This window comes from Gasterosteus aculeatus, chromosome 9 (genome assembly GCF_964276395.1).
Source record: "Gasterosteus aculeatus chromosome 9, fGasAcu3.hap1.1, whole genome shotgun sequence".
NCBI classification, from domain to species: domain Eukaryota; kingdom Metazoa; phylum Chordata; class Actinopteri; order Perciformes; family Gasterosteidae; genus Gasterosteus; species Gasterosteus aculeatus.
This window is the reverse complement of record NC_135696.1, coordinates 7,699,088-7,726,773: the sequence shown is the minus strand read 5'-3', so window position 1 is coordinate 7,726,773 and position 27,686 is coordinate 7,699,088. Positions and strand designations below refer to the sequence as shown.

The 27,686-nt window shown below is 47.5% G+C and overlaps 1 protein-coding gene across 2 annotated transcripts; it reads right to left on the bottom strand.

The window, feature by feature from the left end:
- Window positions 1-59: 59 nt before the first annotated feature.
- ube2o (ubiquitin-conjugating enzyme E2O) lies at window positions 60-21,711 on the bottom strand. Of its 2 annotated transcripts, XM_078080374.1 has the most exons (23): window positions 19,225-21,711; window positions 11,159-11,218; window positions 10,811-10,921; window positions 10,610-10,707; window positions 10,469-10,532; window positions 10,119-10,262; window positions 9,889-9,998; window positions 9,646-9,796; window positions 9,479-9,536; window positions 8,464-8,599; window positions 7,921-8,076; window positions 7,337-7,491; window positions 7,096-7,208; window positions 6,727-6,855; window positions 6,347-6,436; window positions 5,942-6,260; window positions 4,922-5,286; window positions 4,663-4,843; window positions 4,376-4,512; window positions 3,980-4,183; window positions 3,768-3,825; window positions 2,579-3,401; window positions 60-2,201 (listed from the first exon to the last, which is right to left on the bottom strand). In XM_078080374.1, the coding sequence occupies exons 1-23, from the start codon at window positions 19,630-19,632 to the stop codon at window positions 2,174-2,176; spliced, it is 4,098 nt and encodes a 1,365-aa protein (XP_077936500.1). In that variant the 5' UTR covers window positions 19,633-21,711; the 3' UTR covers window positions 60-2,173. The 2 variants fall into 2 exon arrangements, with proteins under 2 accessions (XP_077936500.1, XP_077936501.1); XM_078080375.1 differs by lacking the exon at window positions 60-2,201 and having other exon boundaries at window positions 2,208-3,401.
- Window positions 21,712-27,686: the final 5,975 nt, after the last annotated feature.

The following is a 27,686-nucleotide window of genomic DNA, read 5'->3' as shown; positions in this document are numbered from 1 at the left end:
AAATATATAACGTGTACTTATATATTTTAATATTAGGTATGAGGTCTGCACAGAGGGAATCAGGCTACAAATCATAACTTTATTAGTTTTCCTTTTTTACGTATATCAATAACAGGCCACTGTGGAAACGTAGACATCATACAGTCAAGTCTTGTGTGGCCCAGTCAAAAGGCTTAAAGCAACAGCTTACATGCTTTGGCAGGAAAAAAACAAAAACCCTTCTTGCAGTAACAATGGTTTCAATTTTAATAATTACACGCAAAGAAAATTGTACATCGTGTGCTTGGTATCCTGCCAGATTTTCGTTACGAGATCTACGTGGAGACCGCTTCTCCTTTTCTGCGACCATCAAGAGATCGACGTCTCGACAACTCTGTCTTCAGCGGCGTGAAGGCACAGCGCTCCACCAGTCGTGAAGGTACATATTTTACAAACAGCAGCGAGAGCAGCGGGCGGGAAGGGGAGGTGTGGAAGACAAAGCAAAACAAAATACCCTCATTCATGACCTTTTATTGGCTCCTGGCTCTGATCTCCTCCCGTCACTCAGCTTCACATTGGCACAAGGTGCTCACTCACTCAGCAACACTCCTCAGCATCAAGGTCCTTTGTTCAAGTAAAATACCAGACAGCTTGTTCGATTCACAGGTTATAGCAAGCATTAGAATCATCATCATCACGAGAAACGTAATATTTGGAAAGAAAAAAACCTGCTAAAACAAGATTTCAATGAAGGCTGCTCTGAGTTCCCAAGGAAGCACGAGTTTCACTTTCTTTTGCTCAGTTGCAGCGCAATCTGTGACAAAGCATGAGTTTCATGGGAACATGGTGAGTAAAACCTTTATTTCGGTCATTCAGGATGAATAAAGACGAAGCAGATTACAGAGATGCGGGATTTTCTCTACTTGGTGGGTCCGGCAGACGTCTTTGTAAGCGAAAGAAACCCGGAATAACAAAATAAATACTCAAGCTAATAATTTATAGTATCAACAATCACAATCATCACAGCTTGTTGCGTGATACCGTGCAACGTGATACCGTGATACGCGTGCAACTTGGCGAGGAAAATAAATCTGAATACACTCGTTAATAGCTGATCAGAGATCTGCACTATTGAGGAGAAAAAACTTAACATGTGAAGCGCGACCCGAGACACAATGATCCGAGATTAAGAACAAGTCAAGTAAGGCAACACGTTGACATGAGATGATGGAATGGATGTTGTAGGGGGGGGGGGGTCTTCTATTCGTCCTTTAAATTCTGACGTTCGCACGCGATACGAGGCTCTACTGGCACAGGGAAGCAGAGCATTGTGGGTAAAGCTTTGCACTGAAACCTACACTTCAGTGAACAAAAACTGCACGTAAATACCAAAAGCACAAGTTCCATTTTGTGGATCGAACGACTTAGCGAACTGCTAGAGGGAGTGAAGGAACTTGAGCGTGAAGCCACCTGGCGGTCCGACCTCCTATGTAAACGTTTTCACTCGGTGCTGGCTGCGTGGTTCAGAGCGAGTGACTGGCAAAGGAAAAATACTAGCAAGTGCAGCGTGGCGGATGAAGTGGTGAAGCTGTTGTGTTTTGGCAGTTTTACTGACATTCAGTACTTGAATATAATTTGTTTTGTGTTTGACAGAGAACATTTTGGCAGAAAGCGAACGACCAGCAAATTCCATGTTACAAAGAATCCTCCTGGTCGATGTATTTATACGGCGCCGCTTCTCCCAGACCAGATTGTCCATTCGTTTTGTTGTAGTGCACGACGGTTAGCGGTCACATCAGTAGTGCTACAGGCAGCCGCAGCTGCGAGAGCTGGGCGTCGCAGTTTGTTCAGCCGTCTTTGACCTCGGATCAAGGCGGATCAAGTCGGCAGGTTGCTTCATCCAGCAGATCAACCCGCCAGTCTGGTGGGTGCTGCTGGAGGCTGGGTGGATGAGGGGTCACGGCACTCATTTTTCTTCTCATTCAGTCCTTTTTTTTTCCCCATCCACACCATCTCCCCCAAAATCAAAGCCCTGCCGAGGCAGAGCGAGCGAGCCCGCGATGGTCTCCGGTAAAAATGTCCGTGCGGTTTTCTGCGTCCGTGCACAGATGGGGGCTTCCCCTGTGACCACGTTGCTCCTGTACGTTTGTGCAAATGGGGGAGCGCAAGTGAGGTCCACCCACCCCCACCCACTCTATCCATCCCACTCATCTGCAGAGACACTGAAGGAGAACAAAGGCATTATCAAGTTGCATTCAAACCCTGAAGCTGCTAACTCTCCTGCGATCGGGTTTGATCCAGAGGGATTATGGGTAGAAAAAAAAAAGAAGCAAAGCGATGTCAGTTTAGGGAAGCAGGAGCAGTACAGACTTAGAAATGGAGGACAAAAATGTGGACAGTTATGGCGGAAGGGGGGGGTTAGTGCAGCTCTGGATAGGGACTACGGCCCCTCCCCCTTTCTCCCTCCCACCCAGACGAGAACTAATGAATCCTCCTCTACAGCTTGAGACGGATGAAAAAGGTAAAAGGAGGAGCAAAGAGAGCAGGAGGAGAGTGCAGTGGGGTGTTGGGGGGGGGGGAACGGCGAGGAGGCACTTACTTGTCCTCTGCGTGATCGGGGATGGCGGCGGCAGCCAGCGCGGCTCGGTACTGCAGCAGCACGCCGCGGACGCTCTTCACAAACCCCTTCGACAGCGGGAATAGCGGAAAGCCGATGTCCGGGTAGCCGCCGCTCTCCGGGAGGAAACTCCGGTAGCTCTTTCTCCGTTTCTTTGGTCGCACCACCGGCTGGCCCCCCGCGGGGCCCGCCCCTCCTCCGCTTACCACGACTGAACCCGATTCCGGCAGCCCGCCGCGCGCCACAGACCCGCCCGCTGCGCCGCCCCCTCTGTTCTCGCCACCCAGTGAGGCGCTCCCGTGGGTGCTGTCGCAGTCAGAGTTCTGGCTCAGCTCGGGCTGAGAGACCGCCGTGGTGGAGGGACTCAGCCCTGAGTCCTCCAGCTCCTCCTCCATAATACTGCTAACTCCCGCTCCTGTGACCCCCTCCTCCCCGGGCTTACCGGGGCTGCTGTGAGCCACCGCCACGAGCCCCTGCTCGTCCAGAGGCGCCGCGGCCGAGGCCCGGTCCCTCGAGGGATGAGCCCGGGCGGACGCGTGCGCCGCCTGACAGCGCTCGGCGCCCTCGTTCAGCTCCAACCACGCGTCCAGGCGGTGGACGAGCCGCCAGCCGCTGGAGGCAAAGTGCTCCTGGATCTCCTGCTTGAAGACCTCCACGGGGTTCTGGAGGAGCAGCGTCATGGACTGGACCATCTTGATCAGGGCCATCTCGTTATAGCAGCGGCTGTTCTCGTAGCCTTCCTGTAGGCCGCGGTCGCTGTCGAAGCCCGCCTCGTTGTAGTACGGCTCGTTGACGAGGATGAGGCCTGCAGAGAGAACCACAAGTGTGTGTGTGTGTGTGTGTGTGTGTGAGACGGACAAACAGAAGCTGCAGTTATGTCATTGCGCAGTGAATGACTTTTAACCCCAAAAACGACATGGCAAACATGCACTAGACACGTTTTACACTACAAGTGAATCCTCTGGACTTGGTTGGTCCGGCAAGACTGCACATAAGTCTGATGGAAGTGGCGCCGTGTCTCAGTGTGCGAGGGAGATGAACAGATGGTTAGAGTGAGGCGCCGCACTATGAGCGCTCCCGAGCTAATGAACAAATGAATAAAACATTTGTGCTGCAGTGAAGAGAAGGGGGATGGAAGAGAGAGTGTGTGTGTGCGCGCGCGCACGCTAACCTTGAATGGAGATGAGGACTTGCAGCAGACTGGACTTGCTGGTCCATCTCTCTGTGCCCTGTGGACGACGTCACGAGACATTTTCATTATTGATTCCTACTGGATTTCAAATGTTATTTTAGCCTACGGGATATTCCAAAGACTCTTCAAAATGTCTGAAGACTGAAAAGCTCTTCTGTGGTTCAGCTACACCGGGCCGCACATGAACCCACCTTGCCGATCCAGGTGCCCAGCAGGCTGACGCAGACCTTGCCGTTGTCGTAGAGGTTGGGATTGAGGCGGCCGCTGCACTGCGACAGGTAGCGGAACAGGGGCGGCACGGACGGGTAGATGTTGGGCAGCTGGATGTCAAACAGGAAGAGGCCGTCCTCGTAGGGCGTACGAGTCGGCCCTTTGATCTGAGCTGAGAAAAGGTCCTGTGTCGAAAGAAAGCGAAAAGTAGTGCGCGCGTTTTATGGCGCAGTCAGCGGGATCCGGACTGACAGCAGAGGTCACTGCTATAAAAACAGCTCTGTGCAGACATCATTACAGACACATCATGGGGCTACTTTTTCACCATACAGAAACGGATTTTCTTTTTTTAACAGCGGGATTAAAAGGAAACTCACCATGCGATCTTCAAATGTTTTGACCATGATGCCGTCCGGCAGGGAGGTTGCGAGCAGAGCCATTTCTTTCCTCACTGTGCTGAAGAACTTCTTTGCCTCCGCTGGCTGGAACTCCATTTTCTTAAAAGAGTGCGTGTCTAAAAGGAAAATTGAGTGGGAAGACGGATGATTAAACAGAAAGGAGAGTAGATGAACAAATGATGCTTAGCCTGTGTGAGCAGAGGACTCAAAGAGCCAAAGGAAGGGCTGTGGAAACATTTTAGAAAACAATCCGGGTTTTTCCTCACCTGGAGCCCACTCCAGCACAGAGAACACCTCTCCCTTCGCGCTGGTGAAGGTGACGCCGGGCTTCCCCCCACTCTGTTGGCAAAGTACTGGTGTGTCGCTGAGAAACTCACTGGGCCACTCCTGCCCACCAACCGGTGTCTGCGGCGCCTGCGGGTGCTTCTCCTCCCCAGCTCGCTCTCCCTGAACACCAACAGACCAGCGAGTAAGACGTGCGTTTACTGCTCATTGCTCTCTCTCTCTGCCTCGTTCAACACCCACCTCTGTCCCTGCTCCTGCACTGCCCCCTGCCTCCACCACAGCCTCCATCTTTTCCTCCTCCACGATGGCCACGTTGTCCAGCGTCTTCCTCAAGTTCTCCTGAAGCTTCTTGATGTCGTCCAGGAAGCGTTTCTCCTTTGTCGGTTTCTCCGGGGCGGCGGGCGTCACCGAGCTCGCCACGTTTGTCGCAGAGGCGGGTTCGATGGAGGTCGGGGAGGTCGGAGAACCGCCGGTCCACAGCTGCTCCACGGTCATGTTCTTCAGGCTCTCCAGGATCTTCAGTGCCTCTTTCAACTCCTTGAAGCCCCGCGAGGCACCGTCTTTACTGGGCTTCTCCGCACCATTGGCTGCTCCTGGAGTGGTTCCTAAGTAGAGAACAATAATTAAAGTATAATGTCGAACTGGACACAGGACAAGCGTCTGAATAAATCAAGTGAGGTTTGCATACCCGTCCGAGTTATCAAATATATTGTTTGAGCCCCTTTTTGACAGCAGTAACCATTTAGAAGAACTCTTTACATTTTTGTCCAAATAAGCCGCATTTGTCATTTTAGTCCCATAGTTGATTTTAGTTAAAGATTCTTCCAGCCGATAGTGTTGTGCGTGTACACAGCGGTCCAACGACCTGGAGACAGAGCAGGGCTGCTGGCGGGCACAGCAGTAAACACACCAACTGCTGCATTGTATTTACTGATGGAGGGATGGAATGAATGAAATGCAGGCAAGGAAGATTATACTGAGCATAGTCTCTGGCGTAAATCTGTTGTGTGTTTGACGGTTATTTATTTGTCTGTATATCGGAAAAAGGTTATTTTTCCCCCCACACTGCTACCATTTGCCCTCTATAATCTGACTTTTTCATCTTTATAATCGGATCTTTATCAAACAAAGCAAAGCGGTTTGGTTCCTAGTTCCTTTGTTCCTGCAGACAAAAAGGGGTTTTAACTTATTTTAGTCCTATAGAGGATGGTTGACCCTATTCCCCTTAAAAGAAACAATGTCAGAATAAAAGCGCCACACCTCCTCCAGAAGCAGGGCTAGCAGCAGCCAGAGAGGCTTCTCCGTCCTCTGCAGGGCCTCCTTTAGTGGGGCTGGTGACCCCAGCTTTGCTGCCCTCTTGGGATGGGATGATAAACGGCGTGGAGCCCGTGGGGGTTGAGGTCAGGGTCGCCGTCTCATCCGCATTGTGCACGTGGCTGTCGTCCTCTGTGGTGAGGCCGTTGTCCGTCTCCCAGCTGTCGCTCTCGTCCTCCCACTCCTCAGTGGACAGGACGCTGCTCGTCTCCTCCACCGAGTCGTAGTCGGTCTCCTCGATCTCCGACTCCACGTTGTAGAGGTGCTGCAGTGTGCAATTGTTGGGAGACCATCAGTCTCCCTCCTGATGCCACGAATGTCCTTCAGCGTCACGCGGGAAAACGCACTTACCTGTGGCAGGACGATGGTCATGGAGTTATCCGCCCACACCACCTCCACTTTGCTGCTCACATCCACCCTGCACACCTGGCCGACCGACGTCTGAGGGAAAGATGGATGAGGTACAACTATCAACAACAGCCAGCAACCCAAGACTAAAAAGGCTCTAAGTAGAGAATGGGTGTTGCAGAGATTGTAGTATAATTGGAACTAAAAAGAACCAACACCTCACTAATAGACCCTGACAGCGTTTATTACTTGCTTTGCCATACATGCCTCCTTCAGGAATGTTCTTTTTTTGTTCAAACCGTTTTGAAGTGTTTCTATCATTTTGTCCACCTCATCCATGTCAATGAGGGGAAACACAGTGAGACGTTTCAGATTGTTCTCACCTCGTTTTCACAGTCATTGTGTCCGTTCTCAGAGTTCCATATTTTGATGACTATGTCTGTGGTGCGGAAGTGGAAGTCGGGGTGATCTGCGATGTCGTACACGCTGACATCCTCCTCCAGACCGAAAACCTGGATCAAAAGCAAAAAATACATGATAAGGAATCTTGGCCTGAAGAGTCACGTACAGCAGAGATGTACAACAAGAGCCCATCTGCTGACAGAGAGTGAAGGAGTGTATTCAGGTTCCTTTGGTTAACACATGCTGCCTTCCATACATACTACCACTTCCCCCCCTCTTTCTCCCACACAAATAAGGCTTTTCACACTCTTTAAAATAAAAATACAGCCGTCCTGTTTTGTGAGACTGACCTCAACGTCGTCACTGGCAGAGTTGAGTTTGATCCACTTGACGACACAAGTTCTTCCTTTGTGGTCTCCGGACTGGATTACACCGTACACTCCCGGGTCCTGGAGGGCTTGGGCTGAGACAAAAAGAGAGCGAGTGCACAAGGACGCAGTTGAGCGAGCAATGCAAAGAACTCAACAACACCTAAAATAAAAACGTTCGGTTTCATCGGAAAACGTTGTTAAACAAACGGATGTTCCTCACGGCGTTTGTCCACTACGAAGTCCCCGGGACAAAACTCATGGCTATCAAGGTGCTGGATGGGGATGAGGTCGTTTGATCGGATGCCCTTCTCCACCCGCCCGTCCTTCCACATGACATCCGCTGTGGTCTTTGTCGACACGACTTCCACTGCGACGCTGCACAGCAAAACAAAAAGAGCTAAGTGTTGACATTTAAAAACTCTACTTCCTTCATATGAAGGATCCTTTAGATTAATCGTTGTTTCCTACATCTGGAAAGTATCCACAACACTTCTTCCACATTTTGTTATTTTACAGCCTTATTCTAAAATGGATGAAATTAATTCTTTTCCTGAAAAAAAAACCCGGTTCAATTGTTTGTTAAAAAAAGGGAAAAAGAGGACACAGGATCAAAGGTCCCTTTTGTGAAAGTGGTGCTGAGTCACCGAATCGACAGAAACCAGTAGGACAGACGCAGTGGCCGTAGGAAAGGAAGAGCGTATGAACGAATAAAAACCAAACATAACGAATGAATCAAAGTTAAAAAGCAGTACGACCACAGTGCTGATAGGAACGCTGGAGGGTCGCTCGCTGCAGTTTACCCACCGGTCTCCAGGCTTGAACTCGCGGGAAAACTTGGTCCTCTTCTTCTTGTGCTTCCTCTTCAGATTGCGGATGGAAAGCGGGATGCTCTTCTTGCGGTTGGTTCCCAAACCGCCGCTCTGAGAGGAGGCCGTGGAGCTGGCCGATGACGTCAGCGAGCTGCCACCACGAGAACAGCCACAGGTCAAACGTCTCCGTTAAAAACAGACACACAGACTTACACGGAACAGTTTTCCCTTAGTTATTAGTCAGAAAAGGTCTGTAAGCCTTGCACTTCAAGGAAGATCGGTGGTCATTTTCAGGTTAAACAAGTGGCGAAGACTCAAATAAACTGACTAAACTTATTTCCATCACTTGTATCTGAGGGAATATTACGGCTCTTATAATATTACAGTAAACGGTTTTTCACTAATGATCTGTGTCAGGAAAATCACGCAATCCATCCTGCGGGTGTTTGCATCTGTGAGCTAGTGAGCGTGCACCTCTGTGTTTACATGTAGGAGGAGCACGATATTTTTGTGTGAATCCGTTAAATGTTAAACGGACCTGGTATCGTCGGTGTCGTCTGCAGCCTCGTCGTCAGCGTCCGGCTCCCCGTGTTCAGCAGAGGCCTCGCTGGGGTTCTGGACGGGGCCGTTGTTGTTGGGATGAGACGAGTCCGTCTGCTCAGGTCTGTTGTCTCCTGGCGAGAGGTAAAAGTAAGTATTTTAATAGTTAGGATTTTAATTTAAAGGGCATGTCAATTCAAAACACAAGATTAAATGGGTGTAAAATTATATATTTTTAAATCATTTAGAATCAAAACCACATTTCATTTCTTCCTCAATCCCTGCAAATCAATGAGAACATCGGAACAGCCTTTTATTTCGCTAGTTGCAGTTTATTACGGAGAATAAGTCTGCAGCACTTCAACGCGATTTCCATTTAATGGGTTTCCCTCTGTGCAGAGCACTGCCTCCGCTTTGCATGTGGACACTCGGTCCTACTTTAGGGAGGATGTGAGACACTTTTCTGACTATGATTGATCGTCCGTGTGAGTGAGCGAAAGTATAAGGTTCCCACAGACATTATACATATATTAAACCCTAATTCATCTGCTCTCCCTTCTGTCTTACTGCCTACAGCAAATGATGACGGGCTGCATACTAATGTTTTTCACTAATGACTGAGGGTGATGGCCACCGCGGCAGCATTTACACATAAAGACATTAGTTGGAAAAGAGCTTTACAAGATTCATTGTCAAACTAAACCACCAATGCTGCCTTCTTGAGTAGAGAAGTCAAAGTTCAAATGTAAGAAGAATATCAGCCGATATCTGAAAGAGCTTTTCACCGCGTGATCTTGCAAAGACTATTTCCCAGCCGAGGCATCAGTCATGATCCATCTGTGCAGCATATGCCTATTTTTAGGTTACTGAAATCCATCAACATCAGAGTCTTGCAGAGTTCATAATACAGGCATTACTGACGACAGAGAGCAGAAGTGTGTGTGGTTTGTGTGTGTGTGTGTGCGCGCATGTTCCTCTGGATATTGTGCTTTCTCTGCAGTGTTGCTTGGAACCTTGTACGTCGGTGCTCTCCGTCTTTTTCCCCATATCCTTCTTGAACATCCTTTTCAACTGCATAAGACACACAAAAATAAGCTGTGTGAGAGTTTGAAAATATTACTACAAACTATCAAATCTTTACTCTGAAATGGAGGTATTATTAAACTCATTTCATTCCCACCTTTCTGGCCACAGGGTCTTCAGGCAGGACGGGGGCACCCTCGGGCCCCTCGCAAGTGATGCGGGTGGCATCGCCCTTGGCAGGGAAAATATACAGGGCCCTCTCCCCCAGCTGCCTCTGGGTGTGGTCGTAGTATCCTAGACGCTTCACCCTAAAGCCAGCCGCAGCAGCAACAAGATGGGAGTTTCAGCTTGCATCCGTTCTGCAAACTCTTATGACGGAGACGTGAATATTCAAGCTGACCTGCAGAGGTTTTCCTGTGTGATGGTGGAGGCTGGAGGATACACGCTGTCTGAACCTTTGGGAGAGAAGCTCTTTGTGATCCATGTCACCTTCAGTTCGACCACTTTCACCTGGGGAGAGGATGCAATGGAGACCTTGTAAGATGCACGATTCCATGTAAAACTAACTTATCCAGTCACACAGGTGGCCATGAGAGAGGAGAAACAGGAGGACCGTTGTCTTTGTCTCACCTCCTCTACCACCACCCTGAATTTGCACTTCCTGCTGAGGACGGGTTTGACCCCCGACAGCCACTGGACGTTAGTAAAGACCTTGGCCGGACCGATCAGGACCTGGCCTGGGTAGAAACCGTACGCCTCGTCAAAGAACAGACCCTGAAGAACCAACACAGCGACAACGCACCATCACTTATAACAGAGAACATCACATAAATACATTAAGTACTCTTAAGTTAGGCACATTCAGCTTAAATGCCGTTACTGCGCAGGCTTTCGGGCAGAAGTGTCATTTAAACAGAGCAGCCGCTCCGCTCAGGGTGGATGAGCGGTCGGGTGATGGAGAAGAGCCTGTGGCTACGTACCGAATCGCTGACGTGTGGACAAACGTCGTAAAGCTTGGCGCCGTCCTCCACACTCATGGAGCACCTGGAGGCAGAGAGACCACCGGTTGACGGTCACTGAATTTGGCGCAACACTCACACTCGCACTCACACTCTCTTTACCTGGCACCGTTGGAGAGCTTGAGGATGATGTGATTAGTCAGGTCGTACACTTTCCCCAGCCAGAAGTCGTAGGCGATGTAGTCGCCGTACATAAAAGACTAGAGAGAAACACAATGATTATCTCCTGGTTCACAGTCATGACGGTGCTCAGTAATTAGGTGCAGGACCAAGTAGTTTTTGACATCAATGTACAAGTCTTACCCAGATGTGCTGCAGGTCTTTGCTGTTGACTGGGTACAGAACACAGTTGGTTCCCACCAGTTTCACCGCACACTCAATGTCAATGTTGGTCACAATACCACACTGGTTGTCCTGTAATGCACAGATTTGATAAATTAGGGGCCACAAGCGCCACTGCAATGATGCCACAACACTCGGGTGCTTTGCTTTAACCTGCTATGATATTCCACTCGTGTCTGTTGCAGCAAATGGAACAGAGATCAGTGACATGACTGACAAAGAGAGAGACCTGATGGAAAGACGGCTAAAAGGAGACAGAGTGAAGAAGAGAGCAAAGAACAAAAATAAAAATAAAAAATCTTTACTTACGTTAGAATTATTTCTTCGCACAATGTCTCTAATGACGATGGATCGATCTTCAAGTTTCAGCTGCAAAAGAAAAGACGAGCAGGTTTATAAAACGGTGGCTCAAACAGGAGGTTTAACAACACAATCTGCGGCTGAAAGTGGATCATCGCTTTCTCGTGAGAACAGCTTTCCACATCAACAACCCCGTGACGAAGTCTAGAGAACTTCGAGCCTGGAGGACATTACGGATGGGAACCCGTCACAGCCTCGTCTCGACCATGAAGACGGCAGAGCTGCGACGTCCCCGGAGAGCAGATCCAACTATTGAGCCAACAAGACGGAGAGAGACCGGATTCCACCGGGCCGGCCGGCGTGACGACACTGAAGGAGTCGCCATCAATTACGAATACAAACAATTAAAATAACAGTGGGGCTTGTACTACGGCGTGGATTAACGACCGCCGAACCAAACAGCTTGACGGACAGATGGCGGCGCAGCGTTGATGGAGAACCAAAAGCCCGGAGGGACGCGTGTTAGAAAACAGGAGTCGCCGGGCTAAAGTTGCGCTCGGCTCCCAGAGTCGCGAAACCGTGTTCCTGTTAAGACACGTTTTGCTCAGTCACGCGCGTTGTCAGGCATCCACGCCAAAAATAGCCCCAAGCAACAAGGCGTTGGTGGGTCTCGGTCCGGCGGGGATACGGGAAGTTTCAGTAACAGATCAATTAAGGCTCAAAAAAACAGCAACAACAACAGTAATTTACCCCCCGTCAATCAAATCTGATCCACACCAACAGAGCCTAGTCAATACACGACCCTGAACTTCAACCTTATATTTAAAAACACATTTAGTAACAAGTTCAGCCTTTAAGATCAACGGCGTTTCGTCTTTTTTTGGGGCAGTGTTTGTGCCTCGTTTGTCACACCACAGCGTTGCTTCTCCCACAAAGAGTCGGGCACAAAATGGAGCCGGGGGCCAAAGCCGCCCTACGGCCATTAGACAAAAAGTTGCAGGGTATAAATCCGATTTCATGGAACGGCTTTATGGAGCACTACAGCAACGACAACCAAACAGTTGCACCACTTTGATCCATTTACTATTCAGGGCAAGAAGCTGCTGCTCTCTATTCCTCACAGCGTCTCTGCAGCGCCTTTCATCATCTACGCTGTGGATTCACAAGCGTGGAGGGAAAAAAAGTATGAAAAAAATAAGAAGGGTCACTAAGAGCTACACTGACAATGTGCAGCTATAACATTATATTTGAGAAATAATCAATATTGTGTATATACGCATCATGTCCACTAAATGTGCCAACAGACATGTAGGCTGCAGACAGGAAGAGGACGTGTCGGCCTGATGGCGGCTTTGTGGAATGACGTATTTTTTAAGCACAACAAAACAACATTATTAGAACAAACTGAAAGAATTAAAGTTCTAAGACGAATACACGCTGCGGTAGGGACCTGTCAATAAACATGTAGCCCCGCCCTAAGGCATTCGCTGCTTGATCGTCTATTTGACTCAAGTTACTAACTTGACATAATGCTTTATTGAGGAAGATTTAAAACTCAAGCGTGAAGCCGTGAATGTTTACTAAAGGGAATAAATCAAGAGAGTTATTTTCAACATCCCACCCCTGTAGGCCATTACAAATGTAAATTTAAGGCACTTCCTTATTGGCTTCGCTTTTAAGAGCCCAGAGATGCAAACTGGAAATAACAATAGTTTTGAAAACCGGTTAACTTTTAAAGACCAACTGAACGGACAAAAAAAACACCTGCAAAAACTGAAACTTCTTCCACTGAAATTGTTTCTCAAAGCAAATTGTGGATTCCACTTAATGTCACGGACGGAACTGAGAAAGCATAATCAAACTGACAAAACACAGAATCAGCCAATGGTAACGTGCGTCTACGTCACACATGTGATCTGAATGCAAATGCATTTGAATTGTGGTCCGTGTCGAGTAACACTGGGAAGTTTGGGCTTGATTAGAACTAACGTGAGGAAATCAAACTGCGACTAACGTTCATGCAGCTTGCCGATGCTTCTAATGTGTGGATTTATTTTCTCTGATTAAAAATGGATTATAAGCATTAGACTATTAGTAGCACTGCAAAGTGAATGGACGGTCATGAATAAGTTATAATGGCTTTTGATCTACAAATCAGGAAGAACTCCTTCACCGGCATGCGTGTTTATACGTGGCATTAAACACGGATCAATGAAACAGGGACTATACACAAAATGTATATTGTACTGTACTTACTATCAAATCAAAAAATGAAACCCGTCAATATTTTCTATGTCGTCTTTCTATATGCGTTAAGATTTCCAAACATCCTGAAGACAGTGTGCAAGTGCGCGCACACACGGAGTGAATTTCCACGCGGTTCACTCGAGGGAGACGACTGTCTTCGTCTGCTGCCCTAACGAGCGACATCAGCAGTGAGAGGTTGCATGTACACCAGTGTCCTACTTCAGTCTCAACATCCAAAACGTTGATTAAATAACTGACGCAACTCCAGCTGAGCAGCGGCCGACATGCTAGACGACGATCAGAAAGCACCTACATTCTGCGCTAGTTGAGTTTCCATGTAGTTGGTTTTATTTCTATGCTCACGTGCACGGACGTATAACTCCTGTTCCGCAATTCATTTCCTAGCAATAAACCTGCTTTATGGAACGTGTGCTAGGAAACATATACAGTTCAACTCAACGTCATGGTATTATGCCAACATGTGTTTTCGTCTTCCTCTTTTGTTTAGGAGGTCAAAAAAAATATAACGTTAGAGTGACTAAAGGTCATCACTTTATTAAGTCTGCAAACAGATGGCGGCGTGAACCTTGATGGCGGCTCCTCGGCTCGCATGCAGAGACTGCAGAGCCCCGGTAGTGATTGAAGCACGTCTTCAACGACACAGGCACACTTAATGCAGCGCGTGTGGCACCAATTAACGGCCTTTACTTCCTTCTTCTCCTTTTTCTTGCATACAGAGTCGCCGACCCGGTTTTGTGCCAACAAGTACTGCAGAAAACGAGCCGGCGAGGTAACTACTAACCTGCCTCCTGTTGCTATGGCTCATGCAGCGAGGCGGGAAGAAGTCTGGGGACCCGGACTCAGACAAAAGGATAACGCGCTCGTTTGCACAGGCAGATTAACACGCGGTCAGGCGTCTGAATAGAAGACAACCTTGGCCGCCTCTCTATCGCGTCGGACGAGGCAGAAGGGAACGGATTGATTACAGGGATCGATGGAGGACACTGTTTGCTTTGACTCCCCGGCCTAATTAACACGAGTCATTATTCAGGTGCCGCACGAGGTGGAGAAGGAGGGGAGAGACAGACACTGCAGAGGACTGCAGCTCGAGGGGGGGGGGGGGGGGGGGTGGGGGGTGGCACGCCTGTTCTCCGCTTTGACGGACAGTTCTCTGCACCAGGCTGTCTCGTCTTTCGAGTATCTTGAGCCATCTGATCCACAAATCACAAACGCACTGTTGTAGTAGTAGCAGCAGGTGCACATGGTGCATTTTTCTCCACAAAACACACTGGAATTCCACCCAGATCCTGTCAAGTATTGATCTGCAAAAATCGAAAAGGTGCAGTCATGGTCACGCGGCGCCAAATCCCTCCCGCCATCGGGAAATCCTGGTTCTGCTACGTCATTAGAGCTTAGAGGCATTGATTGTAATTCACTGAGGCAAACAGACTCTTACAGAGCCACATCCTTTAATAGCTTTATGTTACGTGTACCATAACGGCACCAGAAAATACTTTTTAAAAAAAGGTGGGGAAGCACTAAGGGAAGAACGAAGTGTACATTAGGAGGAAAGTGAGCGTGGCTCACAAAGCGGCAGAGAATGCAGGATGGAAACAGCAGGACATGAAGGGAGGGAAGGAGAATACTCGAAGGTCGATCATGGAGATGAGGAAACAGATGGTCCGATGGGGAAGAAGAGGGCTGAGGAGAGGAGGTCAGATGGGGAAGAAGAGGGCCGAGGAGAGGAGGTCAGATGGGGAAGAAGAGGGCTGAGGAGCGGTGTGCCGGGTGTGTGGTGGGGGAATGAAGGCGAGCAGTGGGCGAGGCACAGGGGAGGCAACGGCCCGCCCAACAAGTGGGGGATTGGGAAGAATCCCACGTGAGTGAGCGAAAGAAAAGAAAAGAGACAGGAATAGAAAGAAGCTAATCGAATACAGCAGAGGGGGGGGGGGCATGAGAGAGAGAGTTTGCCCACCAGGAAGGGTCAATACTGCAGAGAAAGGGGGAGTATGAGAAGATGAGGGAGGAGGACTGGGTGAAATTAGAGATGGAGGAAAGAGGGCTGGACGCGGCTAAGCAAGTTACTTCACAGTCTCTTTGTGCGTTTGTGTGTGCGTGATGGGTCTATGCAGCGAAAGAGGGGATCAAATGAGATCCATTACCAGGAGCTGGACGACAATCCAGTCAGCAGCACATTACGTCAACATTCTCCAACACTGGTCTGCTGGGACGCTGAGGGAGGAGAGGAAGGAGGCGAGTGCGTGTTACAGCATGGGAGGGGAGGGAGGAGATGAGGAGGCTCAAAAAGAGGACGCTCCGTTTACGATCATCAGACGTCCTGTAAATACAAGCTGCTGACGTCATCCCACGCGGCCCCCCCCTAAGTGGTAACCACTGGTGGGGCCACTGGAAATGACTTTGCAGGCTTGGATTCGTTACAGTGTCCAGTGATGGTGGAGAAAATATGCACGACTGCGTCTCTGTTCCTGCCTGGCGCCTGCTCAAAGCCATAACTACCACAGTGCTGCTGGGTGGGCCTTGGCAGCGGCCCCCCCAGAATCCACCAATGTCTGCCAGCCTTCCACAAGCACCTGCAGACGCCTCCCGAGCAAAACCACGCTGGAGGACGCGAGCGAGGCGACCTCGGACAAATCATGTCGGATCAGACGACCCGCGCCAGTACGAGAGTTAATCAGCACTTTGCAAATACGTTTCCTAAGTGCTGGAAGATGCTGGATGGGAGTGAAAACTATATCTAACCTTGAGCAGAGGATTGATGGTATTGTATATTCACAGGTCTGCCCAGGTGGGGGGGGGGCAGCTCGAGGTCAGTGGGTGAAGCTCCTACAGCTCCTTGTATTTCTAAAAGATTTTTTTTTCAGCATTTCAAAAATCAGCAAAAATCAGCATTTCACTGTTAGAAGAGCAATAAGGTTAATACGAATACGAAAGGTTTCACCAGCGTAACAAGTGCCAACGTGATTGATGGGTGACTTGATAAGATTACAGGAAAGAGGTGTGTACTTTGAAATGCATACAACCCTTCCACTACAGCTGTCACAATACCAGCCAAGCTAAAGCAACGTCTTCTAGTTCTGCACACACGCAGTTAATATACGACTCGCTGAGCAGGCGGTGTTGTCGAACTCAAATGAAATCAGCCCAATGAAAAGAGAAGTATATATTTTTAAACCCTCTTTCAAATCTAAAATAAATATCATGCACACGAATAAACTCAACTGTCCATAATTTCCGGTCATTTGTATCTCAATGTCTAAAAAATAAATGTTTCCAACAGTTATATTGGGGGTGATTCTGCGTTACACTGTCGTCCTTGGACGGAATCGGGCGGTGCTGCAGTAACGGGGCGCAGTGCGTTTGGTAACGCAGACTGACGACTGACAATAACTGTCCTTCAACACTCCAGGTTCAAAAATGTACTATGGATAAAACGAATAACAATGACAAAAGCAAACAGCGAGCCCCCCCCTCCCCCTCCCTCCACTGGAAATGAGCATCAAAATCACCAGTGAGGGAAAAGAAAAAAAATCAAAATTGAAAAACGGTTGCCACGGTAACCGCCGCCCTGCAATGCTGAAGAATATCAAAAATTCTGATGAAAACTGATGCTACCGTCACAGAAGCATTCAGGTCACAAACTCCTCCAGCTGGTGAACTTCGTGGTAGCCTAAAAGTTATCTGCACTCATTAGAGGATTTGCACGGGTTAAGAGCAGAATCAAGTGCATAACACAGTGTCTTCAATCTCGGCCTTATGCGGAAATTAGTGTGTGTGAAGCCAACGACGGCTACAGGTCTTCAAGTAACCTGCAGCTCTGAGTAAAAGATGCACTAATCTGAATTACTGAATGAAACAAGACGGGTTTGTGCATCGGTTACTAGCACCTACATATTGAAACACAGAGGCTCAGATCTACTGAGTATCTGTGCACGCTTGTAGCACGAGGTGAAGGCAAATCGTCAGCAAATCACTTTGGTGCATCGACCAATAACGCAAACAAGCGCACTGTGGGAAAAGAAAACCCTCGTTCAGGCGTTCAGGCCTTTCCGGCGGTCACAGCAAGTCCGCCGTGCTCCCGACAGACACAGATCCAAGCCCCATCACCTCCTCTGGAGACGGTTATTAAAAATTCACAGGGTACAAAAAAAACATGTAATGTGTTAAGAGTGAAGTAGTGAGGCGCAGATCCAATTGGAACTCCGGCATAAGGCACTTTATAAGAGTCGATGGCCAAGTGCTGAGGAAGTGACCCCGACGGGTCTGCCCCTTTAGATTCAACTACTTTATCTGATCATGAAGTAGTTCAGCTACAATGCTGTGGAGATGTTTTTTTCCTTCATGTGGGCGAGTCAGAGCCGTCGGTGGGCAGAGCGTTTGTTTTACACACACATCGGAGAGAGTGAATCCGCTACGCACCGATTCCTCCCGAGAGAAAAACTATTTTAACATAATCTTGAAGATCTTAAGATACTCCGGGCACTGCGATCATAAATGATTGATTAAAGAGTCCCGCTATGAACAGGGAGGGGAACTGGGGGGGGCATGTGGTGGATGCGGATAATCTAACGAGTAATCTACGACAGGCCTAAGCATAAACGACAGCGGGACAGGGAGGAATCCATGCCTGCACAGAACACCCCCCCCCCTGGGGCTCCTAATGACGCAGCATCCACGGGCTGGGAGTGGTGTCAACATTGTTTACCGGAGCCTTTGTTGTTGTGACAAGCGGTTGAATGGCACTCGGACCAGAACTTTACTCATTTGGCACAAAAGACAAAGGGACGCAGGGGTGGGTCCTGGAATGGGTTTCTTCTGGTCTCATCCATCAGCCCTCGTACGAGCCGGCATCCAGATCAGTCCTCTTTTAAACCCTGCGAATCTTTTTTTTTTTTTTTTTTCCACGAGGCCCGCGAGAAATGTAGAGAAGCCCCAGTGAAGAGAGAAGATGGCAGATTTCTCCACATCACCTGAGTAACTATTCGGTTGAAGAATGTGGCGGTGGGGGTTGGGGGGGCTAACAGATACAGCAACACGGGGCGTGGTCAAAATGAAACGACCATGGACAACAGATGAACACCCGACTGGGTCTATAGGTGGACCAAGGCCGGAAGATGGTGCCTTTTTACCAGCGATCTACCTAAAAACCTTTTACACAGTCTTGATGATGATGCCGGTCATGTTCATTTGTTTATTAAACTAATAGCTTCATAATATAGTAAAACAACGAATTGGGTCTTTTTACAACATGTCCATATTACACATGTGAGGGGTTCTTCTGGGTCTTACTCAGTTACCTTAATAACTAGCAGCGTGTGCACGACTAACACACACATTTACCACCACAGTCACCTGCATTTGTAAAGAATACATACAACAACAACAACAAAAATCACTGGTTCCAGCGCATACATTTGACTAGAATAACCTGCTACTAAAGTAAAACAAACATTTTGTGTGAGTGTCCCTCGGGGGACAGCGGGCGTCTTGCAGATGACAGACCGAGACATCATGGACATATGGACATTTGACGACGCATGTTCTCAACGAGCCCGCTGAACACCAGCTGAGTGACATGCGGCTACGCGCTAAACGGCTAGCTAGCTATGCGCTCCAGAGCTAAGCTAGCTAGCGAGCCGGGCTGCTACCGGCAGGTGGATTAAGTGAACCTCGGCCCGGAACAGGCGAAGAAGTCCACTCGGGTCGGTGAGTTAGGACCAGTGCCGCCCTCGTGTCATGCTGGGGGGGAGGGGGGTGTGTGTCAGTGTAAACATCTCGCACGTTAGCTAGCCGGTGACGTGAGGGGGTACCTTTGTCTCCTTGATGTCCTGCTTTCCTCCTTCAGGGTACCACTGGACGCGCACAAACCCCCGACTGACGGGCCGACTGGGGGTGTCCGCGGCGCTTTCGGTGTCCGAACCGCACTGGACTCGCCCTCCTCCACCTCCGCCGCCGCTACCTCCTCCTCCACCGCCGCCGCCATCGTCGAGGTCCGAGTCCGAGTTAAAATCCTCCTCGCCGTGGATCATCCGCACGAGGCCAAACCGGACTGAGCCGCGGTACCGGCCGGAGACCAGGTCGTGGGAGAAGAGCAGCCGCTGCGAGCCGTCCGCTGTGGGAGACAGAGCCGTGGACGGAGGCTCCGAGCCCGGGCTCGCCAGGGGAGAGAGGCCCGGGGTCGGGGATGCTGCCGCATCCGATGCTACGGGCTCCGCCATCGCTGCTGTTGTCAGGGAGTGATGCTACGGGGCGAGGATGACGGTGGAATGAGAAAGATGTAACCTGGAAGCAGCGAAGTGCACGTGTTTACGTCGCTACGGAGAGCTGCGTAACTTGCGCAGTGCGCGCGCGTCATCACGCTGCAGCCGAGCGGCGGTCGGTGGAAGGTTCCTTTGCCTTAACCGCAGGTTGCGTGGTCGGTGGAAGTTTGGGTGGTCGGTGGTAGTTTGCGGTGGTCGGATCCTTTTTCAGAACGGCATAAGCCAATCTCAGTTGGGTATTTAGCGACATGCAAATACTTTTCGTGACCATTTTTCGTCCTCCTCTTTCCTCCAGAGTAAAAATAACTCGAGAGAATGTATCATAGTTATGGAGATGACTAGATTTAGTTACAGCATTCAGACTTACAGCAGAGTGATTGAACATGAGAGGTCACTCATCCTACCTGGCTAATTCACTGCTGATACTAAATTATTAATACTAATTAAATTAAATGCATTAAAAAAGAGAACCTCATAACTTTATACCACTGGATTGTTTGTCATATAGCAGAACATGAATACTTTAACAGTGTTTGTGTAAAATTACCATATATATATATATATATATACAAGTATATATATACAAGTATATATATGTATATATATGCAAGTATATATATGCACAGGCATTTGAGATTAAACATATTTTCATTTTTCCTTTAAACAACAATGAACAGCTGTATTTTATTTGATGTCACAGAGCAGGGCAACCCCACACATGATCCAGTGATCTGGGGAATGGGACTTCATGGTTGGCAACACCACTGCTGTGATGTAATTCAGGTCTGTTTCTTGTAGATGGGGCAGACACAGAGCTTTGGATCCACGGGGGCAGTGGAGTTGATGGCAAACATTTGGATGACTTGCAAGGCTGTGAATAGCACTTTGGCTGAGGACTCAATGAGATGGGTGTTCTTCTTGTCCCATCCGGCGCCCTCCAGGTACAGACCATAAACATAAACTCCCTCCTGTTGAGGGGAGACAAAGTCCATGAGGGAATAATGCACATTTCCTTGAAGCACAAATATCAATTGTTCACTTTTTTCATAACCAAAAAGAGCGGATAGAAATTGCCGTACTTATTGCAATGTCCCTCCAAGTATATTTTAGATGCAGATGCAGATGCAAGCTGTATTTTAAATCTGCTAGTATTATTGATTTTCTCCATGCTGTTTGACTCACTGTAGGTGATGCTGTGATCTCTTCCTGTGCATGCTTTAGCACTTTGTTGGTCAGCGTGACTGTGTCCAGAGCCCAGCCTTTGTTTGCCCTTGTTACTTCTTGCCTCATAGCCGTTAAGAACCCACAAACATCCCCCATCGAAGACATTAGCACAAAACTGATGTCAATTTAACCGCAACAGATGGTATAAATGGCTGGAATAGCTGTATTAATACAACTAATGTATGAGTATGTGAATTTGAGTGTTTATATAATTTACTGGTGTGACATAATAATGTCTTTCTGTTAAAAAGTAAAGTTACTCACCTTGTGGGTTGAAAAAGCCTGTCGTCCAAAAAGTTTTAGGTCTGCCTATAAACAATCAGCTATTGAACCGTTTGTTTCTCTCCAGAAGTTCTATGAACCAAAAGCCCAGTGTGGATGACTCCCAGGAGATTTTTCTCCACAGTTTTGGCACACGGGCATCAAAAATGTTGTCCAGGGCATCGCGGAGGTTCTATCAGCAGATTCACAACACAATTGATAATAATTTAAGAATCAGGATTAAAAATGACTTTTGCACTTTACTTCAAATTAACATGTTTCAGTGTTATATACATTTTGTGAAAATATCCTTCGGCTGGATATTTGTGATTGTGTCTAGCACCCCAGCAGATGTGTTTGTCTAATACCTGGTCCACAGTGAACACAAAGCAATGCTAGCAAACAGGCTACACTTTATATGTACATATAGGAAGAACAGTATCTTTGTCATTAATAGTTTGAGGAGGTTTTCTTACGTGATATCAGCATTAGAATGCAGCCCCAGCGCCTCAGGTGAAGGTCTATAGTGGGCAAGCTCTGAATACATTCCATGTACTCATCCACTGTCTCGCGCACGGGTTGTACCCCGTGTAGAAGCAAAAGGACGGGTCAGACATAATTTTACTGAACCACTCCTGCAATGAAAAACACACTGTCATGTGTTGTAATAAATTAATAATAAATAAACGTGTTGATCAAGGAGAATGAACAAAAAAAGTGTGATTACACGGGCAAAACATTTGAGCAGGCGTTTGTCATAGTCATCGGTCACCCTTCCTCCATACTGCACTTCGGCTAGCATGTATCGCACAGTGACCCAGGTGACCCATCCTGTGGGAAAGCACAAAATGACAAGTGAGGGAAGATGATAAAGGCATCTTTAGAGTCAGAGTGCTGTCACCTCATTCTCACCTTCCTGGGGCCACAATCATCCAAGTGTCTCTCAACAAATTCGACACTTAGTAAAATCAGCAGAGTTAAATTCATATGGTATGTTCCAACCCAATGATCCAAATTTATAATAATAACACAGGTTTAAGCATCATGTAAAGTGAATGAGCATCAATTAATATTCATTTTTATTTTTAAAATAACTCTATATAAAGTAAAGTTTTAGTCATGTTTAAAAGTACCTGCATTTATTTTTCATAATGCGTTATAAGCAAAAAATAAGTAACATTTAAACTTAAGTAAAAAAATGTTTAATGAAAAGCTACAGCAACTACAGGACTATGTCAGGATTCCCTTTAGATTTGACTTCACTCTGAAGAGCTACACATGACGTCATACCTGCACACCGGTGTGGAGAAAGGCCACACTGTACAGGATAGGCTTCCACATGGGCAGGTTACTGACTTCCAACTGATTCTGGGATATTCCGGCGAATGTTCGTTTCAAGCCAGCACGCACTCCCTGAGGTGGATCGTTGGTAAACTTTATAGAGGACTAGAGGTAAAGAGGTAAGAAGAACCTGCTCTGAGAATGTACATGTATAGTGCACACTGGATTTCAAAAGGTATCTCAGGAACTTTCTTGTAGTTGGAAATGTGTAGAAGGAAATAGCCACCCTAACTGAGATGCAGTTTGTAAGGATGCTCCGTCCCGTTGATATGGATGGGGATGTGTGTGCCAGTTTTCTTCCGGAAGTCCACAATTAGCTCTTTGGTCTTCTTGGTGTTGAGGGCCAGGTTGTTGTCGGCGCACCATACCGCCAGGTGCTGGACCTCCGACTCATCGTTGTCACTGATGAGGCCAATCACCGTTGTGTCGTCTGCAAACTTGACAATGGTATTAGAACCGTGTACAGTCATAGGTGAAGAGGGAGTAGAGGTGAGGACTTAGCACACAGCCCTGTGGCACGCCGGTGTTCAGCATGAGGGTTGAGGAGGTGTGGTTCTCTACCCTAACAGACTGGGGTCTGTTGGATAGGAAGTCCAGTATCCAGTTACAGAGGGAAGTGTTGATACCCAGGTGACTGAGTTTCGGGATGAGTTTGGAGGGGATGACAATGTTGAAAGCTGAACTGAAGTCTATGAACAGCATCCTCACACAGCTGTTGTTATTGTCCAGGTGAGAAAGGCATCCTCCGTACTCCTGTTCTTGCGGTATGCAAATTGGAAGGGGTCCAGTGTGGGTGGTAAGCAGGTTTTGAGGTGAGCCAGGACCAGACTCTCGAAGCACTTCATGATGGTTGGAGTGAGTGCAACTGGGCGGAAGTCATTTAGGCTCACTGCGGTGGAGTGCTTTGGCACTGGCACGATAGAGGTGGTTTTAAAGCACGTGGGGACAGTAGCTTGGGCTAGTGACAGGTTGAATATGTCAGTCAGGACCTCAGCTAGCTGCCCAGCACAGGCCCTGAGGGCCAGCAGCCTTACGTGCATTAATCCTGCTCAGTGCAGCACACACGTCAGTGGAGGAGAGTGTGAGGGGCTGGTGGTCTGAAGTGAGCACAGCCTTGATGGCGGCCTCCTGGTTGTCCCTGTCGAAGCGTGCATAAAAGCTGTTAAGCTTGTCAGGGAAGGAGGCATCATTGTTTTGGGGGGTGGTGTTGGTGGGTTTGTAGTCTGTTATGGCCTGGATGCCTTGCCACATGTGACGGGGGTCGGAGTTGATCTTAAAGTGCTCCTCAATCCTTAGCTTGTGGCAGTGCTTGGCCTGCTTGATGCCCCTCTTCAAGTCAGCCCTGGATGCACTGTAGGCTTGAGCATCACCTGATCTGAAAGCGGTGTCTCGTGCCTTCAGCAGTAGGCGGACCTCTTTGTTCATCCATGGCTTCCATGGCATTCGTTTAAGTGTAGTGACACTGTCGATGTTGGTGTTGATGAAGTCCAGGAGTCATCATATTAAGGAGTCATCAAAAAGATGCATTCATTTTTCCCAGCAGTGATGATCGTCTTACCTTTAATAAGTATTTGAAAATGATCATGCTCTATTTTTTCGATCTTGAGAGCCAGCAAGCGTGTGAAGATGAACTTGTGATTTTCATATAGACCTCTCACTGTGTATCTGAACACCTCATAGGTCAGATATTCAATGATGTTTGCAATCCACTTTTGAGTTTTAGACGACTTCTCTGACCTGAAAAAGATTTCTCGTCAGAGTGACAATGGCAAATAGGAGTGTGCCACAAGTTGTCTCTTTATGACACAATGACAAGAGTGAAAGGGGCAGTTATTTACTACATCAGCACCCTTTAGAGTGCATTACAGCACCTATAGCCTGGCCGCTTTCTACCCTTTTCAAATTTACATCTTGTTCTCTTGGTCGCTAGAATAACACACAGTTGGGTTTAGCGCTGGATTGATTTGCCACATGTGAAAGTTCCATGGAACCCCGGTTTGGACATATTTCTTTAAAAACTGTATTTTGTGCCAGTGACAGGTCAAAGATTTTGAGGAACTGACCGAGGGACGTTTGGTACATGACATTAACCATGCTCATCTCTGTGATGAGGAAGTAAAGGGTGCTGCCTCGGGAGGCAACAGGGCGATATTCTGCTTGAGCTATGTTGATCTTGACCTCTGCTTCTGCTGCCGCACTGAGCTTAACACCAACTTCTGCTGCAGTGTGCTTAGTTGTACTCAGGATGCTGAACATTGAGTCATCATCAACCAAGGAACCTTTATTCACGCGTACAAAAACAATTTTATTTGTAGAAATACATAATTACATTACCACTATGGCTTTACAGCAACTAGCTCTGACCTACACCAGTAACTGTCGTGGCACTGTACCTTTTGTGCTGCTGAGTTTGTCCAGCAAGTTGCCTTCCAACTCCTTCCTTTTTCTCTTGTTGGCAGTTACATCCTCAATTAGTTTTAATCTTTCTGCCTCTAGTTCCTGTCAAAATGTGTAATCATATTTATAGTGTATTAATCAAATAACAAATTATCAATCTACACCGAAAATTTTAGTAATACATTAATATATTCATACAGTTAGCCTTAACAAAAAGCCTCTGCCGTATCATTGCCTACTCTAAATACACTGTTTGCTGTTATATTATTATATATACTATTACCCTCTAATAAATAAAGTACATCCATCCACCCATCCATTGTCAAACCGCTTATCCTGCACACAGGGTCGCGGGGGGGCTGGAGTCCATCCCAGCCAACTTCGGGCGATAGACAGGGTACACCCTGGATTGGTCGCCAGCCAATCGCAGGGCAACACAGAGACACACAACCATTCACACTCACATTCACACATCTACGGGCAATTTAGAGTCACCAATTAACCTGATCCCCAGAGCATGTCTTTGGACTGTGGGAGGAAGCCGGAGAACCCGGAGAGAACCCACGCAGACACGGGGAGAACATGCAGACTCCACACAGAAAGGCCACTGGGTGGAATCGAACCCAGGACCTTCTTGCTGTGAGGCAACAGTGCTAACCACCACGCCACCGTGCCGCCCCTAAATAAAGTACAACATAGAAAAAATGGATACTGACATATTTCTCTCTGAGGATGATGCGACCAAGTAGCTCAACCTAGTTTGCAGCTTCTCGTAACTGGCACAGAGAATGTCCTTCACATGTGTATAAAAACTCAGCGTTTTTACTGCTCGTAGACGCCATTACACCGAACGCTGAAATACGTGCTTGTGTGTCTGACCTCCTGCTTGCAAGCAATAGGAGAATTGCTCATGTAATATTTTTCTCTTCTAAATAAATGTTAACTTTTTGACTTTAATGGATTAACGTGTTGCGATCCTTCTCATCAACCAACTCGGGGGGATTGGAGATCCCGACAATTGTCAGGGGTGACATATATTATTAAAATTAGGTCTGTTTTTTTTTTCAGGTGAGATTAGCTATTTATTGATCGTAAGAATTTAAATGAGGTCATTTTTTTGTTGTTCTTGGCAGACTTGTGGGGGATGTGCTCCAGCTCACTGGCTTCTTGTTTTATTGTTCAACCAGAGCTTCCGTGACATGTTATTGAAGGACATCTGGGAAAAGGAGCTCAGGAATCATAAAATCCAATTTACAGAAAATCTCAGCCTCATTTCTGACCTAGTGGACCCTCCCACTGTAAGAGCAACATACATTTGCTTTCATTTTACATCATTTCTACCCTGCAGAAAGAGTTCAACATGTGATGAAACAAACTCCTGTTTCGGTTTAAGATAAGCAAGTACCTTCAAGGACTTCCAGTATGGCGGCAAATCACTGTCAAAATTCGAGAGCGCAAATCAGGTTGATGCACGCCCGTAAATCAAACATCCGTGAGCAAAAGTCCGTCTTGCGCGAGCAAAAGTTTGTCGAAAGCGACGCAAGCCTAGAAAAATGTCTCGACACACGCAAGGACGCAAGGAGGTGTGAGAAGCAACGCAAGGGACACGCAAGGGGGTCTTGCGTCTGCGTCGCTCTGAAACCGCAGAAGGATAAATCAAGCTTTAGCCGAGATGCTAGCCGTTAGCACCAGCGACTTGGCGGTGAAATACAACGTTGAGTTGGTTAACAGTTGTTAACAGTGGGTTAACACTAACTTGTCAGGGTTTTTTGGACTGAATTACCCTGAAGGACCATGTGGGGTCCTCAGTGATCCAGTTTTATGTATGGCACCTGTCATGAGTCTGTGTGGTCTTGATTGTTCTCATTGCGTTCACCTGTGCCTCGTTCTCTAGCCTTTAAAAAGCCAACTGTGTTTCTTTGTGTTTGCCGAGTCTTGGAACTTACCACCTGGAGCTGAGCTGCGTGAGACACTTGATAACGTTTCTCTGTTAATACCTTTTTTTTTTTTTTAAGATCTTCTGTTGCCTGTTCTTTGGGACACCCTTAGTTTCCTGTTAAATGCTCTGACTTTGTTTTTAGTTGTCTTGGAATATTTTGAGTTCTGTCAACGATATGGAACCTTCTACTTTTTGCAAGTAAAGAAACCTTTTTTTGACTCAACATACGACTTGTCCGTGTCTGTCTCTGCACCGGAGTCACCACCACTTGCAGCACAGTGGTAGGCAATCTGCCTGCTACACCGAGACCCAGGTTCGGATCTCGACGATCGTGATGCTAACTTGTGAAAACATTGCCTGGTCTAAGCTAAATAACATTAGTCTAGCTAAAGCTAGAGCTACCGTTAAGTTATATCTGTAACGGCAACCGTAATAACGTTAAATTAACAGTAGCGCGGAGTGAGTTAGTTCAACTTTTAAGTTAAGGTTACCTCTTTCTAACTTGTCTAAAAAAGTTTAACAATGTTGTCTGATTAAAGTCTTTTGGCTTTGAGGAGAGCGCATTAATTGTATGTGTTAAAATATTATAATGTGTAAACCTGTGCTGATGTTATTTATTAATTATTCACTTCAATAAACGCCATATACCATTGCAATAGAATACAGGTGGATAATAAACGTGTCCACCAGGGTGTAATGTTTCCTTCACTGCCAATCAGAGCTAGAGCCAGTAAATACTAGTGCAATCATTTGACCCAGGAATAAATGCTGATTTTGACCTTTCCCACTGATGGAAAAGCTAGATAAGGGGGGGTTGTCCAGTGGGAAAGGTGCTTTATAGGATACTAAT

Coding starts and splice junctions, on each gene's coding strand:
- ube2o (XM_078080374.1), bottom strand. CDS start 19,632: ATGGCGGAGCCCGTAGCATCGGATGCGGCAGCATCCCCGACCCCGGGC. Junction 10,922..11,158: donor TGCGAAGAAATAATTCTAAC/GTAAGTAAAGAT, acceptor TGTGCATTACAG/GACAACCAGTGTGGTATTGT. Junction 4,844..4,921: donor GTGCAGGAGCAGGGACAGAG/GTGGGTGTTGAA, acceptor GTTGGTGTTCAG/GGAGAGCGAGCTGGGGAGGA.